A 24951-nucleotide genomic window follows, 5' to 3' on the forward strand; every position below is an offset into this window, starting at 1 on the left:
TTTTTTCAAAAAAACTAATTACACGTTCATTTAACATTTTGAATGCCTATGAAATGACAACAGTTAACCAGATGCTGTACAATGAGACCTTTTGATTGGGAAAAGGCTACCTTTTCACAGTGCATAATTGAAGCTTTTTTGAAGTCCAGTTTTCCAAGTGCTTGCTACTCTAAACTTTAACTTATTGAAAGAATGATGCCAGCATGCTCAACTGATGCTGCATTTCATTAGCATTTTACACATAAAGGTTCCTGCGGTGAATCTCTGCCCTATTTGCTGCCTGTCTTACCTGGATCGGCAACTACAAAGAAAAAGACATGATCTTGGTCAGAAAAGCAACACAGAAACGAGGTGCCTGAGCATACAATGCTGAAATTGCAAGACATTTGATATAGTTGTTTTGCCATCGATTGCTCATCATACTGCCCTTCAGGAGATCCAAATAATCTAGATCTATGCCTTTACCATCTGTATTGTACAAATATATTTTCAATCTGCAATCTACTGTTAATTTAATTTTGTATGGTTGGGAATTTTAAATCTTCCTTTTTGGGTGTGGACAAATGGAATGCAAATATGAAAATGCACCCAGTTTAATCTTTCTAAATTTGTTTGATTTTTAGCAACAAAAACGATCCAGCAGCACAGAGATGCCAATGAGTAATGTAGCTGTCAGCTCAGGTGAGTAAAAATGCAAGTATTTCAGAATATGAATAAAGTTATAGAGTCATAGAACGTTACAGAACAGAAACAGGTCACTTGGCCCATCTAGTCCATGCCAAAGTATTAAACTGCATAGTCTCATCAACCTGCACCTGGTCAATAGCCATCCACAACCTTCCCATCCATGTACTTATCGAATTTCTTTTACATACATTCTTGGATACTTTGAGATTCAGCGCAGAATAGGCTCTTCCAGTTCTTTTCGCTGTGCCGCCCTGCAACCCCAGATTTAACCCTAGCCCAATCACAGGACAATTTACAATGGCCAATTAACGTACTAACTGGTACATTTTTGGAATGTGGGAGAAAACCAGAGCACTTAGAAGAAACGCACGCATTCCACGGGATGGACACACAGACTCCTTACAGGTGATGCTGGAATTTAACTCTGAACTTTGATGTCCCAAGCTATAATATTGTTGTGCTAATGTGGCACCCCAGAGAAATGTTCTCTGCACTCTTTCAATCTTATTGATTTCTATAGGTGGGTAACCAGAACTGTGCACGATACTCCAAATTCATCCTCACCAACATTTTGTGCAACTTCAACATAACATCCGAACTCCTGGACTCAATGCTTACATTTATGAAAGCCAATGTGCCAAAAGCTCTCTTTACGACCCTATTTGTGAGGTCACTTTCCAGGAAATATTGATCTGTATTCCCAGATCCTTCTGTTCTACCCCACCTCTCAGTACCCTACCGCTCACCATGTAAGTCCCACCCAAAGTGTAACGCATTGGTGTGTGCACTTACACCCCCAAGGTATAAGAGAATGCCACTCTTCATGTTCACTCTTTGTTTGATTTTCAAGGAAGTAAGCACAAATACCAGGAAAGAAAATACATAGTGGAATACTTCTGTGTGCCACTCGTTACTTATTCTAACACCACATCTCAACAGGCCAATAACACCATCTTTGCTTGTATAATAGCAAGTGACTACTGTTGAAGCCTTCTACAATTGTCGAAAGGAGCCAACCATTGTAGTATTGAAAGCAGCATTTGCAAGGTTTATTGACAAAACTTTGGAGAGATTTATGTCCATAAGGCATTGGATTCTACCAGAGAGTAGAGGGTATTTAATGTGGAGGTAGCTTTGGGTAGGACAGAATGTAGTAAAGCAGGGCCCAACATATATATAGCATCAAAATAGAGAGAGTCCTTACTTAAATTTTACAGTGTCTTTCAGCTAAACCGATTTGGTCATCACAATGTAGCTCAGTGTTATTTACTGATTGCAAGAGGAAATGTGTCGTTGTGCTTTAAAGTAATGAAACTGCTTCATAAAGTGTTTTCTTTGCGCAGAAGTGAATATGAGAAAAATGAAACCCCTGTTGCCTCGGACGGACTCCTACCTGGTGCCCATTCAGCTGCCAGTCACCTCTCCCTTAATCTTACAGTCATCGGCTCAGATAACTCTGCCTGGAATGCAGGGGCATCCTTCCTCCACCACCAGCAGTGAGATGGCCAGGAAACGCAAACGTGTCCGGATTGCGCCAAAGGCAAGCTTTTCTGTGATCCTTTGATACACTTCCTAATCTGAGATCATTGGAAGCATCTTTGAGTTATAAACTGTCAGCATTTCAAGTTATGTATGGTTGTGGCTTTAAATCACAGTAACTGGATCACAACTCCTCCTTCACTACTGTTTACTATATTGTAGAGGCCTACATTCTCAGCTATGAATCCTGCTAACAGGACCACTAACATCTCTCAAAAATAGAAGTAATTTCACGGCCATTCCAGCGATTTCCCTCTGTACTAAAACTGCATTTGAACATTATTCTTCTGGGAATGGCTAACCTTGACTGATACATTGCTTGATCTCTGGAGGTTTCTGGCCTTGCTCACTAATATTAGAGGGTGGCTTATGCTTTTAAATCCTGGTGTGCAAATTACAATAATGGCCTGTCCACCATGATTTCCAGGGTGTGTGATTAGTAAGCTCATAGTGGAAAAGTGCAGCAGCAACTGCTTTCTTGTTAGTGAGAGATAGTCCTTTGGACCCCAACCCTCCTGTGAAGTGCCAAGCTGATGAGGAGTTTCGTGTCCAGAGGAAAGCCTACAGCTTCATTGAATGTGAACACAGATCCACCTCTGTGTACTATCGGTTTCAGTTAGACTATCAAATGAATAGTATTCGCTTTGATTGCAGTGAACGTATGCTGCTACTTCTAATTGACATAGTTCCTTGTCAAACTGTTGGCCATAAGGCCTTGGACAGATTGAAAAATGTACTCTCATGTGACAGTGGAACTAATTTTCTGACGTCCCTACTTTGTGAGATTTAGATTTGACACTTGCAGGAGTTCTAATCATATTATCAAAATTGTTGGGTGAGAGTCTTGCTTGAATGACTATTTTAGTTAGTGAATAATCATTATATCCTTCTGTTCTAAAAAAGCTGTCAGACTCATGTTGCCCCCTCGTTGGAGTTTTGAAAGCATCTTTTGATTTTAGTAATACAGAATCAGAATTAGGTTTATAACTGGCATGTGTCGTGAAATTTGTTAATATAGCAGCAGCAGTTCAATGCAATACATAATATCGAAGAAAAAAATTAAATAAAAATAATAAATAAGTAAATCAATTACAGTATATGCATATGGATGATTAAAAGTCATGCAAAAAACAAATAATATACAGTATATTAAAAAGTGAGGTAGTGTACAAGGGTTCAATGTCCTTTTAGGAATCGAATGGCAGAGGGGAAGAAGCTGTTCCTGAATCACTGAGTGTGTGCCTTCAGGCTTCTGTACCTCCTACCTGATGGTAACAGTGAGAAAAGGGCATGCCCTGGGTGCTGGAGGTCCTTAATAATGGACGCTGCCTTTCTGAGACACCGCTCCCTGAAGATGTCCTGGGTACTTTGTAGGCTGTACCCAAGATGGAGCTGACTAAACCTACGACCCTCTGCAGCTTCTTTCTGTCCTGTGCAGTAGCCACCACCCCACCCCAATATCAGACAGTGATGCAGCCTGTCAGAATGCTCTCTACGGTACATCTATAGAAGTTTTTGAGTGTATTTGTTGTCATACCAAATCTCTTCAAACTCCTAATAAAGTATAGTCACTGTCTTGCCTTCTTTATAACTGCATTGATATGTTGGGACCAGGTTAGGTCCTCAGAGATCTTGACAGCCAGGAACTTGATACTGCTCACTTTCTCCACTTCTGATCCCTCTGAGAGGATTGGTATGTGTTCCTTTGTCTTACTCTTCCTGGAGTTCACAATCAGCTCTTTTGTCTTACTGACGTTGAGTGCCAGGTTGTTGCTGTGACACTACTCCACTAGTTAGCATATCTCACTCCTGTACACCCTCTCGTCATCATCTGAGATGCTGCCAACAATGGTTATATCATCAGCAAATTTATAGATGGTATTTGAGCTGTGCCTAGTCACACAGTCATGGGTATAGAGAGAGTAGAGTAGTAGGCTAAGCACACACCCCTGAGGTGCACTAGTGTTGATCGTCAGCAAGGAGGAGATGTTATCACCAATCTGCACAGATTGTGGTCTTCCGTTTAGGAAGTCGAGGATCCAATTGCAGATGGAGGTACAGAGGCCCAGGTTCTGTAACTTCACACTCAGGATTGTGGGAATGATGGTGTTAAATTCTGAGCTGTAGTCGAGGAACAGCATCTGGCATAGATGTTTGTATTGTCCAGGTGGTCTAAAGCCATGTGGAGAGTCATTGAGATTGTGTCTGCCGTGGGCCTGTTGTGGCGATAGGTAAATTGCAATGGGTCCAGGTCCTTGCTGAGGCAGGAGTTCAGTCTGGTCATAACCAACCTCTAAATGCCTCAGTATTTCATCACTGTAGATATGAATGCTACCGGGCGACAGTCATTAAGGCAGCTCACATTATTCTTCTTGGGCACACACAAAATGCTGGGGGAACACAGCAGGCCAGGCAGCATCTATGGAAAAGAGTAAACAGTTGACCCCTCATTAGGACCTCAGCCCAAAACGTTGACTGTTTACTCTTTTCCATAGATGCTGCCTGGCATGCTGAGTTCCTCCAGCATTTTGTGAGTGTTACTTTGATTTCCAGCATCTGCAGATTTTCTCTTGTCTTTTGATTTTAGCTGGATTATGTAACATATCCTCAACTTCTGACACCAACCATTCAACTCACCATTGTCCTTGAAAGCGAGCGTTTCCATCCTTTTCACTGTAACCATAAGGTAGTTATAATTGAGCAGGAAAGTAAGGAAATTTGGACCATACAGATAACGTTCAATCTCTTTCCCAACCCCTCCCCCCGCCTCCCCCGGCCGTCATAACCAACCATTATTTCATCTGCTTCTCAAATAATTTTTTAGAACATACACCCCAAACTACGAAGGAGAACCCTGAATTGTTTGCTGCATGTTTGTGCAAAATGGTTCTTTGTGACCTTGCCCCTGTTCTCTTCTTTATCTTGAAACAGTGTTTTGGATTTATACATTGCTAAAACTTCCATATTATATCACCTCAATTGAATCGTTTCAATCAGCAATTCTCCTTCATTTATTCAAATTCTATGAGACAGAGCAAGCAGGAGGTGTTGTATTTCTTCCTGATTTTAAAAATGAAAAGGAAAGTGAATCTTGGTACTCAGCAGAGGGCACACTTCAGGCGAACTAGTTATTTGTTAATTTTGACTATAGAGTGCAAGTACATTCAGGGTAACTTAAATCAATTGTTCTCTGCAAATTAGCCAAAAGCTGCTTTTGGATAGACTTGAGGTATGCTAGTTTATAATCTCTGGTTATCGACCATTTAACCACTGTTACCATAAGGGGGAGAAAAAGCGAAAGGCAGTTATTTTTTGGTACGATAATATAGACCTGGGCACAGATCTTGCCCTGTAATAGTTTGGGGCCTTGATCAATATTTTCATGTCCTCTCTAGCCACAGGCAAGGTCCCAGAGGACTGGCCAATATTGTTTCATCATTCAAGAAGGGAACCAGGGATAGTCCTGTAAACTACAGACTGGTGAGTCTCATGTCAGTGGTAAGGAAGTTACTGGAGAGAATTATTAGAGAGAGGATTCATGAGAATTTGGAAAACCATGGCCTAATTAAAGAGAATCAGCTTGCGTTGGTGCAGGCTAAGATGTATCTTGGCAAAGATGTTTGATGAAGGAAGAGCTATGGATATTGTCTACATGGATGTTAGTAAGGTGCCAGACAAGGTTCCTCATGGGAGGCTCATCAAGAAGGTTAAGATGCATGGGATCAATGGTGAATTGCCATTTGGATTTAGAACTGGCTTGCCCGTAGGAGGCAGAGGGTAGTGATTGAGGGACTTGTTTTAGCTGGAGTCAGTGATTAGTGGTGTTGCACTGGGACCTGTAATGGGACCTCTGCTGTTTGTGATGTATGTAAATGACCTGAATGAAAATATAGATGGGTGGGTTGGTAATTTCGCAGATTATATAAAGATCGGTGGTGTTAAGGGTAGTGTAGAAGAATGGTTAAAAAATACAACAGGATATACATCAATTGCAGATTTGGGCAGAGAAAAGGCAAATTGGGTTTAGTTCAGCCAAATGTGAAGAGTTGCACCTTGGCAGGTCAAATGTATAGAGACATTACACTGTTAAGGGCAAGATCCTTAAGTGGTGGTGAGCAGAGGGATTTTGGGGTCCAAGTTCATAGCTCCTTGAAAGTGGCTACACAGGTTGGTGGGGTGGTTAAGAAGATATATGACATGCTTGCCTTTATTAGTTGAGGCATTGAGTTCAAAAGTCAGCAAGTTACGCTGCAGCTTTATAAAACTCTAAGCCTCATCGGGAGTATTATATACCATTCTGATTGCCCCCCCCCCCCCATTGTAAGAAGGATATAGAGGCTTTGAGGAGGGTGCAGAAAAGGTTTACCAGGATGTTCCCCAGATTACAGGGCATGTGTTATATCAAGACGTTGGATAAACTTGGATTATTTTCTCTGGAACAGCGGAGGCTGAGTGGAGATCTGATAAAGGTGTATTAGATTTGAGAGCCGTAGCCATATACAGAGTAGACAGACAATATCTTTTAACAAGGGTTGAAATGTCTGATACTGGACGGCATGCATTTAAAGTGAAGGGGTAATTTTAAAGGAGATGTGAGGGGCAAGATTTTTACACGGTGAGTTGTGGGTGCCTGGAAAGCTCTGCCTGGGGTGGTGGTAGAGGCAGATACATCAGGGACATCTAGGTAGCCACATGAATGTGAGGAAAAAGGAAAGATGGGGACATTGTGTAGGCAGAAGAGATTAGTTTAGTTACTAACTTAATTACGTTTGTAGTTCGGCACAACATTGTGGACTGAAGACCCTGTCCCTGTTCTACGTTATAAGTTTGTACTCCTCAGCTATAGTCCCAGTAGGAGTGCAGCAGCTCCTATCAGACATGTAGAAAAAAAGCCAACATTTCTTTGAGGATCAGCCAACATTCAAGTTGAAAATCTGGACTGCTATTTTTATCTATTAAAAGACAAAGATAAACTGCTTCAAAACTTACCACTAATTACCTTTTTATATTGCTATCATATGTCAAAGCTAGATCAAGGAATATGTTGTTCTTTAATATAGCTAAGCATCCCAAGGCACTTTGCGGGGTCATCATTAAATAAAAATTGACTAGCAGAGCCAGACAGGTGCTAGTTAGGCAAATTATTACAACCTTGAACCAAGAGAGAGGATTAAGAAGCATCTTAAAAAAGGGAAGAGAAGTGGAGAGCTTCAGGGAGGGAATTAGAATCCAAGGTCTTTCTACAATCAGAGGCAAGTAGATATAATAGAGGGTTTTTAATGCTGAAGGAGAAACAGAAATAGACAAGTCACTGTCATGAAAGGATCAAAGACAATAATAATTTTAAATTAACGTATTACTTATCCAGGAGATACAAGATTAAAGTAATTTGATGAATTTGACTTTGTATTAATTGGATCATAGGCAGAATAATTTGACCTTGTTTGTGGAGGCAGCAAGGGAAACCAATCAGAATTGCACAGGAATAGTCTAGAGGCAAAGGATGAATAACACATGAGCTAATGCAGAAGTAGACTTGGAAGAGGTTTTTGAAGGCTGAGATAGCTGATCTTGGTGACAAAATGGTCTATAGTTTGCATCTCCTCTCTGGGTCAAATATGATATCCAGGTTGTGAATAGTCTGGTTCAATATAAAACAATAACAGGAACTATTAAGGAGTCAGTTAAGTTTGTGTGGCTGTTCAAGACGATGCTTCCATGCTCCTGTATTTAATAGAAGGAAACTTTGGGCTCATGTCGTACTGGTACATAAGTAGGAAGATTATAGAGTGGTCGAGAGAGTTTTTAGTGAGGTTGATCTGTCTGTGCTCAGTATGTCTATGGAAACTATTGTGGTTTTGGATATTTTTGGAGAAGACTGCTGCTGAGAAATTGAAAATGCCATGGATAGGTCCTGGGGGACAGCAGACTTAACTTTGCAAGTTCACAAAAGGAAGCAATTGCTGTTTATGTGGATAAGGTGTGCATGGAACCACGCAATTATGCTCCCAGTCAGATCCATGGGAGGAGGATGAAGTAGTCAATCAAGTTAAAGGTTACAAATGTATTAGAGGCAAGGGGAAATAGATTATCATTTTCACAATCACATTGGATGCCAATGTTGATCATGGCAGTTTTGGTGCTACAGTAGATGAAGAAATCTAGCTGGAGGATATCAAGTTCCATCTAAGATGGGAGATTAAAATACTCGCAGTGACTGGAGATTAGAAGTGGGACAGTGGCTTTCAAAGATAATGTGATCAAGGTGAGTAATTACAGCCTATCTAAAGTATGTGTTTGAGGTTGTTAGTGAGAGACACTCATGTGAAGCATAAACTCTGGCTTGTTTCTGATGTTGTCAATATAATGTAAAAGAATAAAGCAAATAGTTGGCTCCTTAGCTTGAGCATCAATTAGATTTGGCTATGTAGTCAGCAGTGGCTTCTCTGGCCACTGTTCTCTCATTCTTGAATTAAAGATCTTCAGTTGTTGCACGCTGCCTCCTGGTGACATTAACCACACACATTGGTGGGGCAGTTGTCTGACAATACATGTATGTGACATATGCATGACAAAATTCAAATTTACTTCTCAATAATCCCACTTTACTGCCTCTGTGCTGCTAGACTCTTTATCTAGCCTGTAGCTTGGCTTCTTGCTGAACTGAACTAAAGCACCATCACACACCCAAGCCCTGCCCAACAAAATTCTCTCTCATCCCTCTGCTTTCTTCTTTCCACAAAATCAAGCTGATGGTTATCTATTTAAACCTCTTCACTTTTGACTGATTGCACATCTATGAAGTGTTGGTGAGTGTATTTCTGCATTAAAGATATTGTTCCAGTGCTATCCTTCAGCATGAATGCTTCTGAAGTAATTGACTTAATTTGTATTATGTTTAGGTAACAAATGATATGGTGAGCTGTAATCAACCTTCGACTTCACTAAAGCACTCTGAGAATCCACTCCTGGTTCAGGCAACTCCACCTGTGAGTGAAGAACATGAAAGTTCTGCAGCAGCCAAACTCTGCGAAGTGTCCAAGGAGAGTGGCTCCAGGCGGAAACAGAAGCACATCCTTCAGCCTGTGGAGGAGCCTGTTCTCTTGTTCCCAGAAGTCAGTGAACCTGTAGCAGAGACTGGATTGGATTCAGGACTTGTATCAGATATGTCAGCATTCCATGAATCTCAAAACCTGGACCAATGCCCAAATGTTTCCAGCAACGCCATGGATTATAACTTCAAAACGCCTATTAAGGAGAAGGCCCATGATCTGCCAGCCTCCTCCACGCCCAGTAAAAGCGCCAGTAGAAGCTCTCCAGTCACTGTGGCCAATAGTTGGAAGATTGCATTGACCCCTTTGAAAAAAGATGACAGTTTATTTGAGTTCAGTCCTGTGAGGACACCTCTTCGTTCCTACCTTACACCACTACAGAATAACACAGGCTACCTGAGTCTCAGCAGTACACCGTATAAGGAATTTGGTCTCTTTGAATCACCGCGTGAGCTATTAAACTCTCCACTTAAGGACCTTGTGCCAGAGGCAAGTTCCTCCCCCCTTCTGGAGGACAAATGTTCCCGAAGGCTTCAAGTAAATGCAAACGGTAACACCTCAATAAACAGATCTCTGACTGAAGGATTGGTCTTAGACACCCTCAATGACAGCCTCAGTAAAATATTGCTGGACATCAGCTTCACAGGCCTAGAGGAGGAGGACTATGAACTCGGAAACATGAGTTTGTCAACACTAATCCCAGATTTGAGATAACTAGGTTTGTGATGGACAGAGGATCTTGCTGTTTAAATAGCTTCTTCATAATTGGAACCATTTTAACTTCAAGCTGGTTCGATTAACAACTTAAAATTTAGAAAAATCTGCCTCTACTAGACTCTAAATGCTAGTAGTAGACTCTACTAGCAAAATATTGGTTCATTGATTTGATTTCCAGCTTTGATTTCCAGTGCCCTGATCTGTAAATACTTGGTTCTTTTCCTATCTGGGCTGTGCTTACTGTAACTTGATTAATCACTGTTCATTGTTACCTGTGTACTATCTTTTGCACATGTCCATAGAGCAGTTCACATAAAGTAATATTTTTGATGTATGATTGTGATATGTTTAATGCTGCTTTGCCTTTATAGACACCAGGACCATGGGCCACTTTCAAATGGCCTTGTGACTTTTCTAGCATTGCGTTCTGTGGCTGTCCACCATACTTTCTGATACTGCTGTCTTTCTTGATATTAGATGCCTCTCAGGGGATGTCAAACTTTTGTATATAGTGTTTGTAAATACACTATTAAAATATAATGAAAATGTATAAGGGAAATGGAAGCCTTTTAATAAAAAGGGTTCAGGCGGGATGAGCAATGACCTCCTTGGTTTCGGTGAAGTTCTGAGTTGAGGGTTAATGTCTGATTTGTAAGATTTGAGATAATGCTGACAAGTTATAGTTGATCAGTGTTTGTGTGAGTTATCTGTATCTCAGAGACTGATGTTAATAGCTGATTACGTTCAGTTCCAGTTGTTTTTACAGTATTAACAAAAGAGCCTTGACATCTATCAGTATCTGATGTTAATGTTCTGGGCTTAGATTGGTGATCAGGGTGGGTTTCAGATTTTCCATTATTTTAGACTGAATTTACAGTTTCTTTCTAGGAGGAAAGCAAAATTTAATAAGTGTGTGAGATTCTCATTTCAGATTATTCAGTATCTGCTCACAATACCAAGATCATCCCTTCTTGATTGGAGAAGAGAATTGCGTGTGCCTGGCTTATAAATGATCTTGTATAAACGTTTAAACTATGGCTTGAGTACGCATCATTGGAATTCTGTTTTAAATGTGTGATGTGGTTCAGATTAAACTGGTGAAATGTAAACAATATTTTGCTATTAAACATTTTAACAGTCAATAATTTAGATTAATTCATGGAGCACTGTACAAGAGCAGCTCGAGGTATCCCTGAAGACAGGTGGCATTGTTGTACAAGGGATTTGAGGTCAAGGTTCTCTATGAGACTTGACCTGCAGCCTCCTTTTGAAATCAACTGCTCATTACTCTCCCACTTGCCAAATGGAACGTACTTTATCTTGGCTGAAGTATTCAAGTATTTTCTCATCCTGGATTGTTCTTGTGGCCTCTAACATGGGTTTAGTATGAGGAACTGCCTTGTGATTTTTCTAAATCATTTTATAAAGCAGTTCAGTGGTTGACATTTGCGTGCATGAATGCAAGTCTTCGAGAGGGACTCTCACCCTCAACAATGACTCTGCTAATTGATTGAATGATTCCAATCACGTTTATCAGATGTGACTTGCTTTTCATTATATATGTTGGCTGTCAGTAATTAATCTGTTTTCCCAAATAAATTAGATTATGTTCTCCAGACTATCTGTCTTGTAGATTTATCCCTTTTTTAACATTTGCATCCTCTCATCCACAAGCACTATTCCCATATCCAAGGAGGATTGGATGATGTGGTCAGAGTATCTGCTATTTACACCTCCCTATTTTCCTCAGCAAACTAGGATTTGCCCCTATTTGGACCAGGTAAAATTTTGTATCTTCCACCCTTTTAAGAAATTGCATTTTGAATATTTGTATTCAATTTCAAGTTTTTTTTGGTCAATTGACAATGATAATTGACAACATCCTGCTTAGTGAAGAATGATGCAAAATTTTAACGTATTACATCAGCCATGCTGATTCAAGGAACCACCTTTCAAACCAATCTTTCACTGTTTATCTGCTTATTAGAAAATTTTATTGGTCATCACTTTTCAAATCTCAACCTATTTACTTTGATCAATGTACCCACTTCATTCATAATCTTCCTTCTTTCTCACCATTATTAAATATGGCCAGCAACGTCTCCCTTAGATCCTGGTACCTATTATTACTACCACAGTGTGACAGTCTGTACTTTCAAGACAGCAACCTTTTTCATGCTTAATGCTTTTGACAACATGCAGTCCAAACCCACCAAACTGCCATCCATATATTGATTATGTATCCATTTATGGATTACGTTATATTTTAATACCACCTGTCTCCCGGCCTCCCTTGCTACTTCTTGAGTAAAATTAAAGCACTGATCTTCTTCACCCCCTGGCATTGCCCTGCCTTGCACTTCTTCATGTGGTATTCCATTCTTTGGTTTAAATGTTAAGCTAAGCACCTGCTTCTTGACATTGCCTATTTCTTCTCTGTATATATTATAGAGAAAGAGAGAGCCCTGCAAATCTCATAACTAAACTGAATTTCTTTTCTGCATGTTCACTGTTTGCAGATCTTGTACATTTCCCAGTATTGTGCACCATAAAATCTTTTTCCAAAATTAGACATATATACAAAGGTTTCATTGTAGCAGTGCAAAGTACGTGCATTGCAAACAATCAGCATGTTGTATTTATCTAGAGTTTTTAAATTTAATGGGACACCTGATTGAAAAGGAATATATTGCATTTAAAAATACCCTTTTAGAAATAATTTTTTGAGGGGAAAGTTTTTCACATCTGCATTTTTTTTTTCTTTCCACGTGCTGAGAGAGTTCATAACACGGGATAGTTAGGTTTTGCTTTTGTAGTTGATCAAGACAGTGATATCAGGATCAAAACCATTTTAAGATTGTGTTAATTGTTTGTATCAACCAGTCAGCAACACTATTGGTTACATTTTTCCTTTGAGTACCTATGTATGTGATCAAGGTATGTGCACCGATATCAGTGGTTAACTAATTGAAAGTGTCCATTTATTTAAGGATCACATTGAACAGTAGATGCATGTGTGTGTGTGTGTGTGTGTGTGTGCGCGCGCGCGCGCACGCTTTTTAAAAATAATTGTAATCTGTTCCCGCTTTGCATCCCAAAATATCAGTGAACTACTGTTAACTCCTCTCTTTCTGTAAGTGCAGACCAGAATATGCAATATCAATAACTTTGGCCAAACATTCTCACAACTGAGTCAACAGATCATGCAACAGCAACAATAGTTGTAAATTATGAACTATACAGTGTTTTCCAACGCAGTCTTTGTAAATATTTCATATTATATTGCTTGTATATACTCCAGGCTCAGTCAATGCACCTTAATAGAAAGAAAACAGTCTGTGCCCTGGGCTTCTTATAGAAGTATAAGCAGTTCATTGTGACATTGGATGTGCTAACAATCCTGTAATTGGTGAATAAACTGCTGTACAGTAATGGAATGGCAATAAAGTAATTTACCTTAATTTTATCAAGGAGTCTCTGCTTTTCTTTCCAAATATCAAGATGCTCCTATTTTCAACCTTCTGCTATTTGTAGGGAGAATTTCACTCCAAAGAATGAACTAAAATTAAGAAACTTGAAATAAAAATACCAATGAGTAATAAAAACAGAAAATGCGGCAAACACTCAGTAGCCCAGCTGCTGGTGTAGAGGCATCCACTCCAGACTTCAAGGCGAGTGATCACGGTTGGCTCCTTGCACGCTTTCCATCCGTGCTGGGTTGAGCATCGAGTGTAAAATAGAAAAATGCTAAAGAAACGGTTGCTACCCAATACACCACAAAGGAACAACAACTCAGTAGGTCTGTAGGAAGAGGAACAGAGTTAATGTTTTGGGTTAAAGATCCATTGTCAGAACATGGAAAGGGAGATACTAATTTTGTTTTAAGTTGCAAAAAGGGTAGGGAGGGATGGATAGGACAGAGGGAACATCTCGAAGATGAGCCCAGAAATGCTGTGGGAAGGTGTAAATGACTTGTTGAGTTAATCAAGTCAGTTAGAGCAAGAGAAAAATCATGAACAAAACAACATGAAAGCTATGAAATAAGGATAGTTAAAGAATGCGAACACAAATGAACATTAAAGTTGTGGAAATGCAGAGCTGTAGAAGTAATGGAAAAGCCAAATCAATTATTATAGATGTACAGCTCAGTTTTGATATAAAGCAATTATCTGAAGTTATAGAATTTAATATCATATCCAGACAGCTGCAATGTATGATCCAATCTGGAAGCAGTAATGGTGCTTCCAATGGAAGTACAAAGTTTAGGTTAGGCTCCTTTGCATTTCATTTTGGCTTCAAAGACTAGTCTTCAGAATGCTGGTTTTAAATTAACCCAGTGTCATATTTGCCTTGTATTTTTAAGAGCCTCTTGACAATTTAAAAAATCCATTTACTTCTGATGTGATTCTGATAGCACCAGGTAGAGGAAATTGCACCAGGACTCTGCCTTGTCTAGAAGTGAAGGAATAGGAATGAAATTCAACTTAGCAAGTTATCATCCCTGCTCATGTTCTGGAAGTATCAAAGAGGAATTGTACATGTTTGCTCACCTCTGACACTCTCTGAGCAGTGATGAGTAACATCATTTTGTGACATCACACATCTCCAGGTCACTAAGCAACACTCTGCTGCCATTTTTAGCACTCGGGAAACAGAACCTGATGAAAGTTACAAGGAAGCATGGTGCTGAGAGGAAATGAAAGCCATCTATGCTGGAATAAGAGAGAGGGAGGGGCGAAAAGCAAAAGAGAAGCTTTATAAATGCCTTCCAAATTACAGGGTAATTTTTTTTCAACTGTATTACCTTGCAGAAAGACTGAACAACTGAACAGAGTCACTATATAACCTTCAGTAATGGGCACTGACCATGCTTAATTAAAATCATTATCCCCCCAAGAGTAAAATGTAGGTTAAGAGAATAGGTCTTAATAATTAACCAGACAACGTGCACCACTGTTAACAGTGATAGTGACTGGTGGCATATGTGACCTGGTGTAAACAGTGGACAGTGTATGGTGGTGTATGTGCCTAGAGTAAACTAGCTTGAGTATGATGGTCTATCTGCCCTAGACGAAATGGACAATGTGTAGTGTTAAACGTGCACCAATACAATTTCCATTTACTACTATGCCAAAGGTTTTTTTCCCCCTAAGGTTGCTGATAGTTAACTTCACCTAGTCAGCTTTTTCATTTTCCTTTGGTCAAAATCCCTTTTACTCTGCTAGGCTGTGAGTTGAAGATACCTTCAGGACAAGGCAGACTGAGCAGAGAAATGGAAGAGACAAGGCACGACTTGAGCTCCCAGCCAAATGTCACTTTATTCCTTTATCCCACTCTGACCAGAGTTCTTTCCAAATGTTACAGATCCTGCCTTCCTGGAAGCCACGTGACAAGTACTCGACATCAAATGCAAAACTGCCTACACGTGCAGAGAGAGAATATCTGTTCCCAGATAAGCATGTAAAATTGACTGGATTTTACCCTAGGGCAGAGCAAAGACTCGCATTGCATTCACCTCCACAAAAAGATGTGGTAGCTGAGTTCTTCCGGAGGTTGAATGCATCTCTGCAGCGTATCTGTCCCTCACCAAGCTATCAAGGTTGGCTATATATCGGAAGCTTTGTTCCCATCTTCCCTGACAGGACTGACAGAGAGTACAACAGTAACACCTGGAGATGTTATGTCTCCCAAAATCTTGAACATCATGCAAATATTGACCAAAGATGTTTTCCTAAACTGATTGCTTCACTATATCCAATATCCATTCCACCTCTTTCAAGAATGAGGGAGAACACTTGGTTGCAATTTCTTTCCTGTGGCAACCTGTACATTGATTTACAGGGGAAGAAAAAGGCAATTACTTTGTTGGAAAAAGAGCAGGAACATTATAGGAAGTTAAAGATGAAGAGTGAAAACAGAATGCCCCCAATTGACATCCATGGAAATATAATCCCCCCAGAAAATATAAAAGGGTAAGTTAAATTGCAGTTGTCAGAATTATTTATAAAGTAATTGTTCCTTGTAGCATTTCTTCCTCTGTGGTCTATTTAACAATGATATTTCTGTAACATTAAAAACCACAGAATTTAACAGCACAGATGAAGGCTGTGTGGCCCCGTCAGCCTACTCTCCTATTCAATATGATCTATTCCTCAAATCCACTTTCCTAATCCCCTGGATTCTTTGTGTATAAGATTTACATGTCTTAAATTTATGTAACTACCACCTAGAGCACTCGGACTACAATAGCCAAAGATTATACAGCACTCCAAGTAAAGAATTTCTCTTCATTTCATTTCTAAATGTCTGACCCCTCTTCCTGCAATGGTGTCTCTTATCCCCTCTCAGCATCAATTCTCTCCATCCCTGAGGCAAAGGAAGAGTAGAAATGTCTAAATTGTGGCCCTAGTAATCTTGCTGACTGGAAGTCCTTGTATCACCAAGTAACCAGTATATTATAGCCGCCAATGAAAAAAATCCATGACTGATGGTGTACACAAGAAGTTCCAATGAGATTTCCTTTCATTCTAAGTCCTGTGTCTATGGTCCGGTCTTACTGAATCTCTCTTCATAAGGCAACCCCAACATCTCACAAGACAAACTTGCAAGTCTATGATCCAATGTCTCCAAAGCAACACTGGATTTTGTTGAAACTCATACTTGGAATATGCATGCACAAAATCTAGGGCTATGTGCATGTTCACAGAGTGAGTTATAAGAGCATTTGACATGTAATCTAACCCTCTTGAAGTTAAACACTTGCCTTCTGAAATGCTTGCGTTTTATGATTCAACCTACCGGAGTCTAGCTCTACACCAACTATTATTATTTTATCGTTTAAAGAATATTTTGTTATTTTGCCTATCAAATGTATTTCGTTAACAGAATATTTTGTGGCTGTGAAATACCAATAAAAGTTATTTTTATGTACAATTTTTGTACGTTTGAAATTGCGCATTTCTGCGGTTACAGAAATATACACCATTTGGTGGTATTTGTGCTCCTTGTAAAGAAGAATACTTCTGGTCATGACTGAGAGAGGAAAAAAATCTCAGGCTTCCAAGACATATTAATTAATGCTAGTTATTTTCCATTGAAGTAGCCTTTCTTTGCATTGAACTGTTGTGAACACACTTTATCAAACCACAAGAACACACAGTGATCCTGATGGAACCAGGTAACCTAGCATTCTGACAAAACTGTTCATTAATTACATAAGAGTAAATAATCCATAATGAAATCTGCTCAAATTTAATTCACTGATGTGCTTTGATTTCCATAATCTTGAGGGATTAATACTCTAGTGCAGTGTGTGTTCCTGGTTAATTTAGTTCATGAGGTTTAGATATAAATACTTACGAACTTTGCCTTTTATTGACATCTGCTAGATGTGTACTTTGTAATATTATGATACCAGATACCTTTAATAAACACGGAGGAGCGGTGGAAAGTAGCTCAAGAAGATCTTCTTTGCTCCTTGTTGCACTCTGAGATGGTTAGCTTTGCAGAGCTAGAACACAGTCTCAAATTCTTACCATGGCCAGAAGTTACTGAAGATGCTGAATAAGTTACTAAGAAAAACTTCCCTTAAAATGTTGTTTCTTTCTTACAGGCATCTTTCCAGGATTCCACATTTACTACCTTGCCGTAATATTCCCAAAGAAAAGGAAACCAAGATAAAATCTGCAATATCAAGTAGCAAAAAGCTTCCTTAGAAACAGTTTTCCTGTGCAACCCCACCTCAGAGAAGGAGATAAGGAAAGTAGGGAAATAAACTGACGCTTGGCTTCTCAGTGCAGCTGGTAAATTATTTAAGAAACAAAATTTCTCCATCTGGACTTGTATTCAAGAAGTATTCACAGTAGGAACTAAGAATATTTCTAGAATTGTGAAATTAAATTTACACTGTCTATACAAAACATTTTTATATCATGCTCCTGGACACATTAGTTAATTCTCAGATTTTTCTATTAAAGTAACCATTGTCATTGATCCATAAAAGGATAATTTTGATTACTTTGATATGAAAAAGGATTTAACCAAACCACAGTCAGGCACCAAGAGACTGTTGGGGCTGCTTCGATGAGTCAGGGTAATTTGGGATTGTAATAAAGCAAGGCATTAAGTTCAGACTTCTTGATCTTCTACAAAGTTGTGAGGAAATTAACTTTAGAATAAAATCTTTTAAAATCTATAGAAATAAAATTGCATAAATAAAATTTCTATGAAACTACATGGACCCAAGTCATAAAGAATAGATGTTCCAAACCAATCTCCTTTTATGTTACATTTAATAGCTCTCTAAATGACACATTTGGCATTAAAAAGCAATTTGGGTAGAAAGTATAATGCATTTTCTAGTTTCAAATTGAGCACCAAGGTCAAATTTATGAGTCTGAAACTGCAACCAATACCCAATAGAGAAATTCAGCCATTTGGCGGTATGTCCAGGCCGATACAAAAAAATTAAACTGACTGATTTCATGATTAATTCCCAGATCTAAATCAAGGATATATTTTAAATATAATAAAGTTTTCTGTCTTCAGGAGGTCCATTCCAGACCACAATATTCTTTAGTATTTTTCCACTGAATTCCCAACTAATTCTACCAATTCCCCCCTTGTCTTTGATCTATTTGATCTACAGTTTTTCATATTTTCTACACATCAATTGATATTGTCCTCCTCAATTCCACAGACCTGGCTTTGAAACCATTATTGAATATTTTCCACCTGTTGAGACTATTTTTGGAGTCTAGTATTCAGCTTGCAAACAATGTGACCCGCCCATCAGAACCAAATGTCATTGTGACTTCAGTACTGGGTGCAAATGCTGATATTGGTCTACTTATCCTGCCAGCGGGCTTAGAGGAATTTACAGGAATGGAATTTACCTTAACCCTTTGGAACTTCAAGGCACCTGCAATAATTTCTTTGAAGTAGCAAGTGAGAAAGAGGCATTGTTACAGGGTGAGAGCCATTTGAAAAGAACAAGTCTCATCAGCAGTGAATCATTCTTTGAATTAGTGAGGGAGAGACCAACATCATTGCAGGGTGGGGAGGGGGAGCCATTTGAAAAGAACAAATCTCATCGGGAGGGAGTTATTACTTGAATTAGCAAGTGGAAGAGAGGCATTGTTGCCGGGCAGGGGCTATTTGAAAAGATCAAGTTTCACCAGAAGTAAGTTTTATTTTAGTCAATAAAAAGAAGGGAAGTGCAAGTGAAGCTGCCATTGTGAGTGTGGCCATTGTTGGAGTGGGGCAGTGTTAGAGTGGTCAGGCTTTGGCGAGAAATGAACAAATTTCATGACACACGCCGGTGATAATAAACCTGATTCTGATTCTGAATGGGTGGAGACTAAGGATGCTGAGTTGTTTTCTTTGTGGAACTTGGGCTTGAGAAGTTGGAGCCAAAGCTCTGTAAGAAAAGGCTGAGAAAGTGACTTAGGTGAGTGCAAAACGCAAAGGTTTCAGAGAGAAGGCACAGGTAAGAACAGATGAGATTTTTTTTATATTGTCTGTAAATCCTTCGTCCTTAGTTCAAGTATAGGCAGAATGGTTAAGGTGGTGGAATGCTCCTCCTGTAAAAAGTGGGATTTCAGGGTAGCTGACAGTCTTCCCGATGGCTATATCTGTAGAGAGTGCACCCAACTTCAGCTCCTGGTTGACAAAGCCAAGGAACTGGAGCTGAAGCTAGATATACTCAGAGCCACCTGAGAGGCTGAATACGTCATAGATGAAGTGTTGTGTATGTGGCCGGGTTACACAACAAAGCTATAAATAAGAACGCTGGAGACGGGAGCTAAGTTAACAGGGTTCTTTACTGACTGAAACCAAACTGAACACACATGTACAGATCAATACGTGCCTAATAGCACATGTTCAATATCAGACATCCCACTGCTCTTGGAAGTTCTGGGAGTCTCCCGCATATTGATAGCAGCTCCCTGATGCCCGCAAATTATATACAATATTCCGGAAATCGATTTTTTTGAGAGCGAGCAAGCAAGAGGGAGAGAGAGAGAGACAGACAGACAGAAACAGAGACAGAGAGCGAGTGACAGATGTAGCGAGAGAGTGACAGAGAGAGCATCCTGACTAGTCTCTCTTTGTCCTAAGTAGACCTATCAGTTTTCTCTGTGGGCGGGCTTTACAGTTGACCTCTCTCTCTCTTTCATTGTCCATCAGTTCAGTTTAGTGTCCTGCAGCACCATGGCAGAGTGTTCCAAAAAAAGAAAATATAAAACGTACTTCACCCCAGACTACACTAAAGTGTACCCCTGCCTAATAGGGGTCAAAAATAATAACAGTGTTGCTCACTGCACTGTTTGCAACAGTGACTTTTCTATTGCCCATGGTGGGTTAAATGACTGTTGAGGTGAGTTTAACAGGTGTCATTCATTCATTAGCATAGCTAACGTTATTTAAACTAGCTGGCTAGCTGCTAAGGAGATTCTTTATTGATGTCCTACGTGATGAGGCCAAACTCCCTGTAGACTTGCCACATCACAGTACAAGGAAAGTTTGCAAAAGAAATAGAAAAGTTACTTGTATTAGCATTTAGCTATTAGCATTGAGATTGCCAACAAAATACCCAACAAGAAATATATATATATATATATATATATATATATATATATGTGTGTGTGTGTGTGTGTGTAAATAGTTTCAATATGTGATCAAATAAATTGTTGTGTTCTTTCATAATCAAATGTCCTGTACACATACACCCTTGGAGGTCAACTGGGGGTGGGGGGATATGGGGTTGCGGGGGGCAGGGGTGGTGGTGCTACCTCCCTGAAATGAGGTGAGATGTCTGCAATATGCGCCTAATAGCACATTCAATGGCATGTTACTACAACATAAAGTAGTCCCTTATTATAATGTAGGCTATACAGTACACTCCTCCCCTTTTATTTTAATAGTGTATCAACTTTTTTTTTACTGGGGCACTATGCTAAGCAAATATGTTTACTCCTAACATACCATTTGTTTACTTAGTAAAGTAATAATATCAAATTATAACAAAGTAATGTAATAATATCAAATTATAACAAGCCTTTTTTTTAACTTTTGGTCTAAGACCCATTTATAACTCAAGTCTCAGGGGGGGGTGTGGTGATATCACGTGTAATAACGAGTAATGACGTGTCAGAATGTGAGTGGAGAGAGTTCTGAGCATGCACAGAAATGATAGAATGATCTGGAACACTGCATGGTAAAAATGTGGTTCAGTTTTATTGCTGTAAATAAAAGTTCTAATTCTTCCAGAATATGATTCTTTATTGTTAACCCACGGTACATACTAATATAAAGAACACAACGTGGTGTCAGAAGTTGGTCTGGATGAATAATACTTTCGCTAACACGGGAGAAGCGAAGATAATCAAAGGAAAAAGAGTTTGAACTGTTTTGGTGTTTGCTAACAGTTTAAAAATGGAAGGTTTTCAACCTCCGCCAACACTTCAGCTGACTGGAAATGTAGCTGAGAACTGGAGAAAATTCAAGCAGCGTTTTGAAATATATTTATTGGTGATCGGAGCAGATAAAAAATGGGAAAAAAACGAAAGCGACACACGTCAAAGTTGCTGGTGAGCACAGCAGGCCAGACAGCATCTCTAGGAAGAGGTACAGTCGACGTTTCAGACCGAGACCCTTCGTCAGGTCTTGAAGGGTCTCGGCCTGAAACGTCGACTGTACCTCTTCCTAGAGATGCTGCCTGGCCTGCTGCGTTCACCAGCAAGTTTGATGTGTGTTGCTTGAATTTCCAGCATCTGCAGAATTCCTGTTGTTTGCGTTTTTTAAAAAACGAAAGCTGCACTTCTATTTCACGTAATAGATGACGACACAATTGAGGTATATAATCACTTAGTTTTTGAAGATAGAGATAATTTAAATTTGAAGTCAATAATGGACAAATTTGAAGCATTTTGTATACCGAAGCGTAATGTGACGTATCAGCGGTATAAATTTTTCAAATGTATGCAGAGAGCTGCTGAAACAATTGATCAATATGTTACTGAATTGAGACACTGGAGTAAACACGCGAGCTTGCAGAATTGACAGACTCTCTTATTAAAGACAGAATTGTTTGTGGCATTCGGGATAATGGTCTGAGAGAACAAGATTTAGACTTGGAAAAAGCCTTGATGCTTTGCAAAGCTTCAGAACAGTGACATCGCAGGCTAAAGAACTTTTCACTGAGCTGCCACATAGACTCTGTGGAAAAGCGCGAACATATTAGAAATAATAATAGAGTGACAACAAAACCAATAGAGAGCAAGACGTCATCTGAGAAAAAAAAGCTATGTGATCGCTGTGGGCGGCGGCACCAGCCTAAACAGTGTCCAGCATATCGTAAAATGTGCAACGACTGCAGTAAGAATAATCATTTTTCACGCTGTTGCAGAAGTAGAAAGGAAATAAAACAAGTAAATGCAGTTCTTGAAAATGAACTGGAGGAGTTTTATATAGATGTGCTTTGTGAAAACAAACAAAGTAAAAATGACTGGACTATTCCATTGCAAGTGAATCAAAACAATATTCTGTTTAAGCTTGATACTGGAGAACAAGTAAATGTTCATGCAGAATCTGAGTTTAAGACCAAAGTTACATAAGACTTTTACGTGGTCAGCAACAATGAATAGGTAGATAGATAGATAGACATACTTTATTAATCCCAAGGAAGATTGGGTTTCGTTACAGCTGCACCAACCAAGAATAGAGCATAATTATAGCAATACAAAAACCACAAACAATCAAACAACAATATGCAAGCTATGCCAGATGGAAATAAGTCCAGGACCAGCCTATTGGCTCAGGGTGTCTGACCCTCCACAGGAGGAGCTGCAAAGTTCGATGGCCACAGGCAGGAACAACCTCCCATGACACCCAGTGTTGCATCTTGGTGGAATATGGCCGGAGCCAACAGCAAAAAGTTCAATATCCGGGCTACAAACAGGTTCCTTGATCGTAATATGACCAGGATTGCACCATCTGTTGTTAACCAGAACAGGAAGCTCCCCTCCTTTACGCTTAACACAAATATAGAATTGAGTCAGGTTTTATAAACAAACATAAACATTTATTAAACTCTGCTCAACAATAGTGAAAAGTAAACAAACAACTAACTTAACCGGAAGTTAACTGCTATACGGCAATTTAACAAACAGCCAAACTCTGGAATAGTTCTTAAAGTGGTAAATTCGAACACAGTCTTAAAGTGGTAGATTCAAAAGTCCAAGTGATTTATACAGTCAATAGGGAGACACTTCCCTGAAAACTGATTTCTTCGAAGACATGACATTACTGCTGATCCCAGCTGAGAGATGCCTTGTCCAAAGGATTCACGACAAAGGAAATAAAATGGCTTAAAGGAACTGACCTTTCTGCTGGAGGGTGAACACTGCATAAACCTTCCTGATCTTCCAGGGGTTATCTCAGATGCGGGCCACTATCCCTGAAAGAAGATTCAATAAGGTCGATCCTTTATAAAACCGCCGAAGGACACCAACTTTACTCAATCCTTCGGGTTCCTGTACTTTGGTAAGGTCTTCACTCTCCAATACTAGACTGTAAAGGTAAAACAAAGGTGCAACAAACAAAAACTGGCAGCGATTGGCGAATCTGCCAGCAACAACCTTAGCACCTTAAAATAGAAAGTAAAACTCCACTTTAAAGCGAAACTGCATCATGAGACGAATACGCAGCAAAACTAACTAACGAACTAACTGTGACAACAGGGGTTTCCCCTTATATACCTCTTGGAACATGCCATCACATGACCTCACACCGTCAGGAAAATTACATCATGTGACCTCACACTGGCAGGAAGATTACATCACTCCACCATCACAAGACAATTAATCATGCTCACAAGATACTCAATTACATCATGGTCATAAGACAGTCACAAGATACCCATGAGGTATGTAACAAGACAAATATAAAAGTGACTGGGTATTCAGGTGCAGACATTCCAGTTAAAGGAACATGTGTGGCAAAAGTATCACACAAAAATATTGTGCACATGCTGTCATTTGTGATGGTGCTGAAGAATGTACAGTCAATACTGGATCTACCTGCCTGTGAGAGACTAAATTTGGTGAAAAGAGCTTTGTCCTGGACAGTGACACAGAGTCAGAATACAGTGACAGAATGGAATGGCTAGAAGTCATAAAGAAAGCTCCCAGACCCATCTCTTTGTTACCATCATCTGACAAAGCATGGAGTTGCAATTTTGCCCTCTGGAAGTAACACACATGCATCAATGGGCCATGCATTCCATCACAATCTCACCTCTGCAGGAGGACAGAGACCAAACTTCCCGGTACAGAACAATACTGATCTGAAGCTAAACAGTGACAGGAATCAGGATCCAATTGAAGAAGTGAAAGCACAAGTGAAGGAATTGAGAAGTTTTATTGAAATGATGAAGTCCTAGCATAAAAAGGAGATTTATCCATTGTTCTTAAGCTGCTGTTAAAGTACAATTTTGCTGATATTAAGGATTACCTGCAGAGCTATCTGTCTGAAGTTGAAAAAAAACCACAAATCTTGGTCAAGAAAATGACACTGAAATCTATGCACTGTTTCTGAATTGTTTGGAGGATTCTATGTATGAAAAATCCCAGTTGCGAACAGTGCAAGAAAAGATTGCATACCTGGCTCAAGAGGGAGAATTCCTTCAGATGCACATTCAGCACAAGTGTGAAAATACAACAATAGAAATCTTACAGTTTGTTGCCAGAACTTGCCTCTGTTTTGATGCTGTTTCCCAGCTTCTTTGTGCAAAACAAGACACATTGGCTGAGGATTCAAAATATGTACATGCAAAAGAAATTTCCCTGCAAAGGATTAAGTGTAAGATTCTCATTGGAGGAAATGATTGATTCAAGATTTACCTTGTGCGAAAGCTGTTCTGTTTGAATGGAACTGATTTTGTCCAAGAGCTTTT

At 39.5% G+C, this 24951-nt stretch overlaps 1 protein-coding gene across 1 annotated transcript in view; it reads left to right on the forward strand.

Annotated features, from left to right (window-relative positions):
• foxm1 (forkhead box M1) overlaps positions 1 to 13432 on the forward strand; it is a 31305-nt gene extending 17873 nt beyond the window's left edge. Inside the window, exons 7-9 of the mRNA XM_072267712.1 lie at positions 624 to 681; positions 2031 to 2227; positions 9129 to 13432. Of these exons, the coding sequence (XP_072123813.1) occupies positions 624 to 681; positions 2031 to 2227; positions 9129 to 9992 (1119 nt within the window). The 3' untranslated portion in view covers positions 9993 to 13432. The remainder of the gene's footprint in view (positions 1 to 623; positions 682 to 2030; positions 2228 to 9128) is intronic.
• Positions 13433 to 24951: the final 11519 nt, after the last annotated feature.

This window comes from Mobula birostris, chromosome 9 (assembly GCF_030028105.1).
Source record: "Mobula birostris isolate sMobBir1 chromosome 9, sMobBir1.hap1, whole genome shotgun sequence".
In the NCBI taxonomy this organism is placed as follows: domain Eukaryota; kingdom Metazoa; phylum Chordata; class Chondrichthyes; order Myliobatiformes; family Myliobatidae; genus Mobula; species Mobula birostris.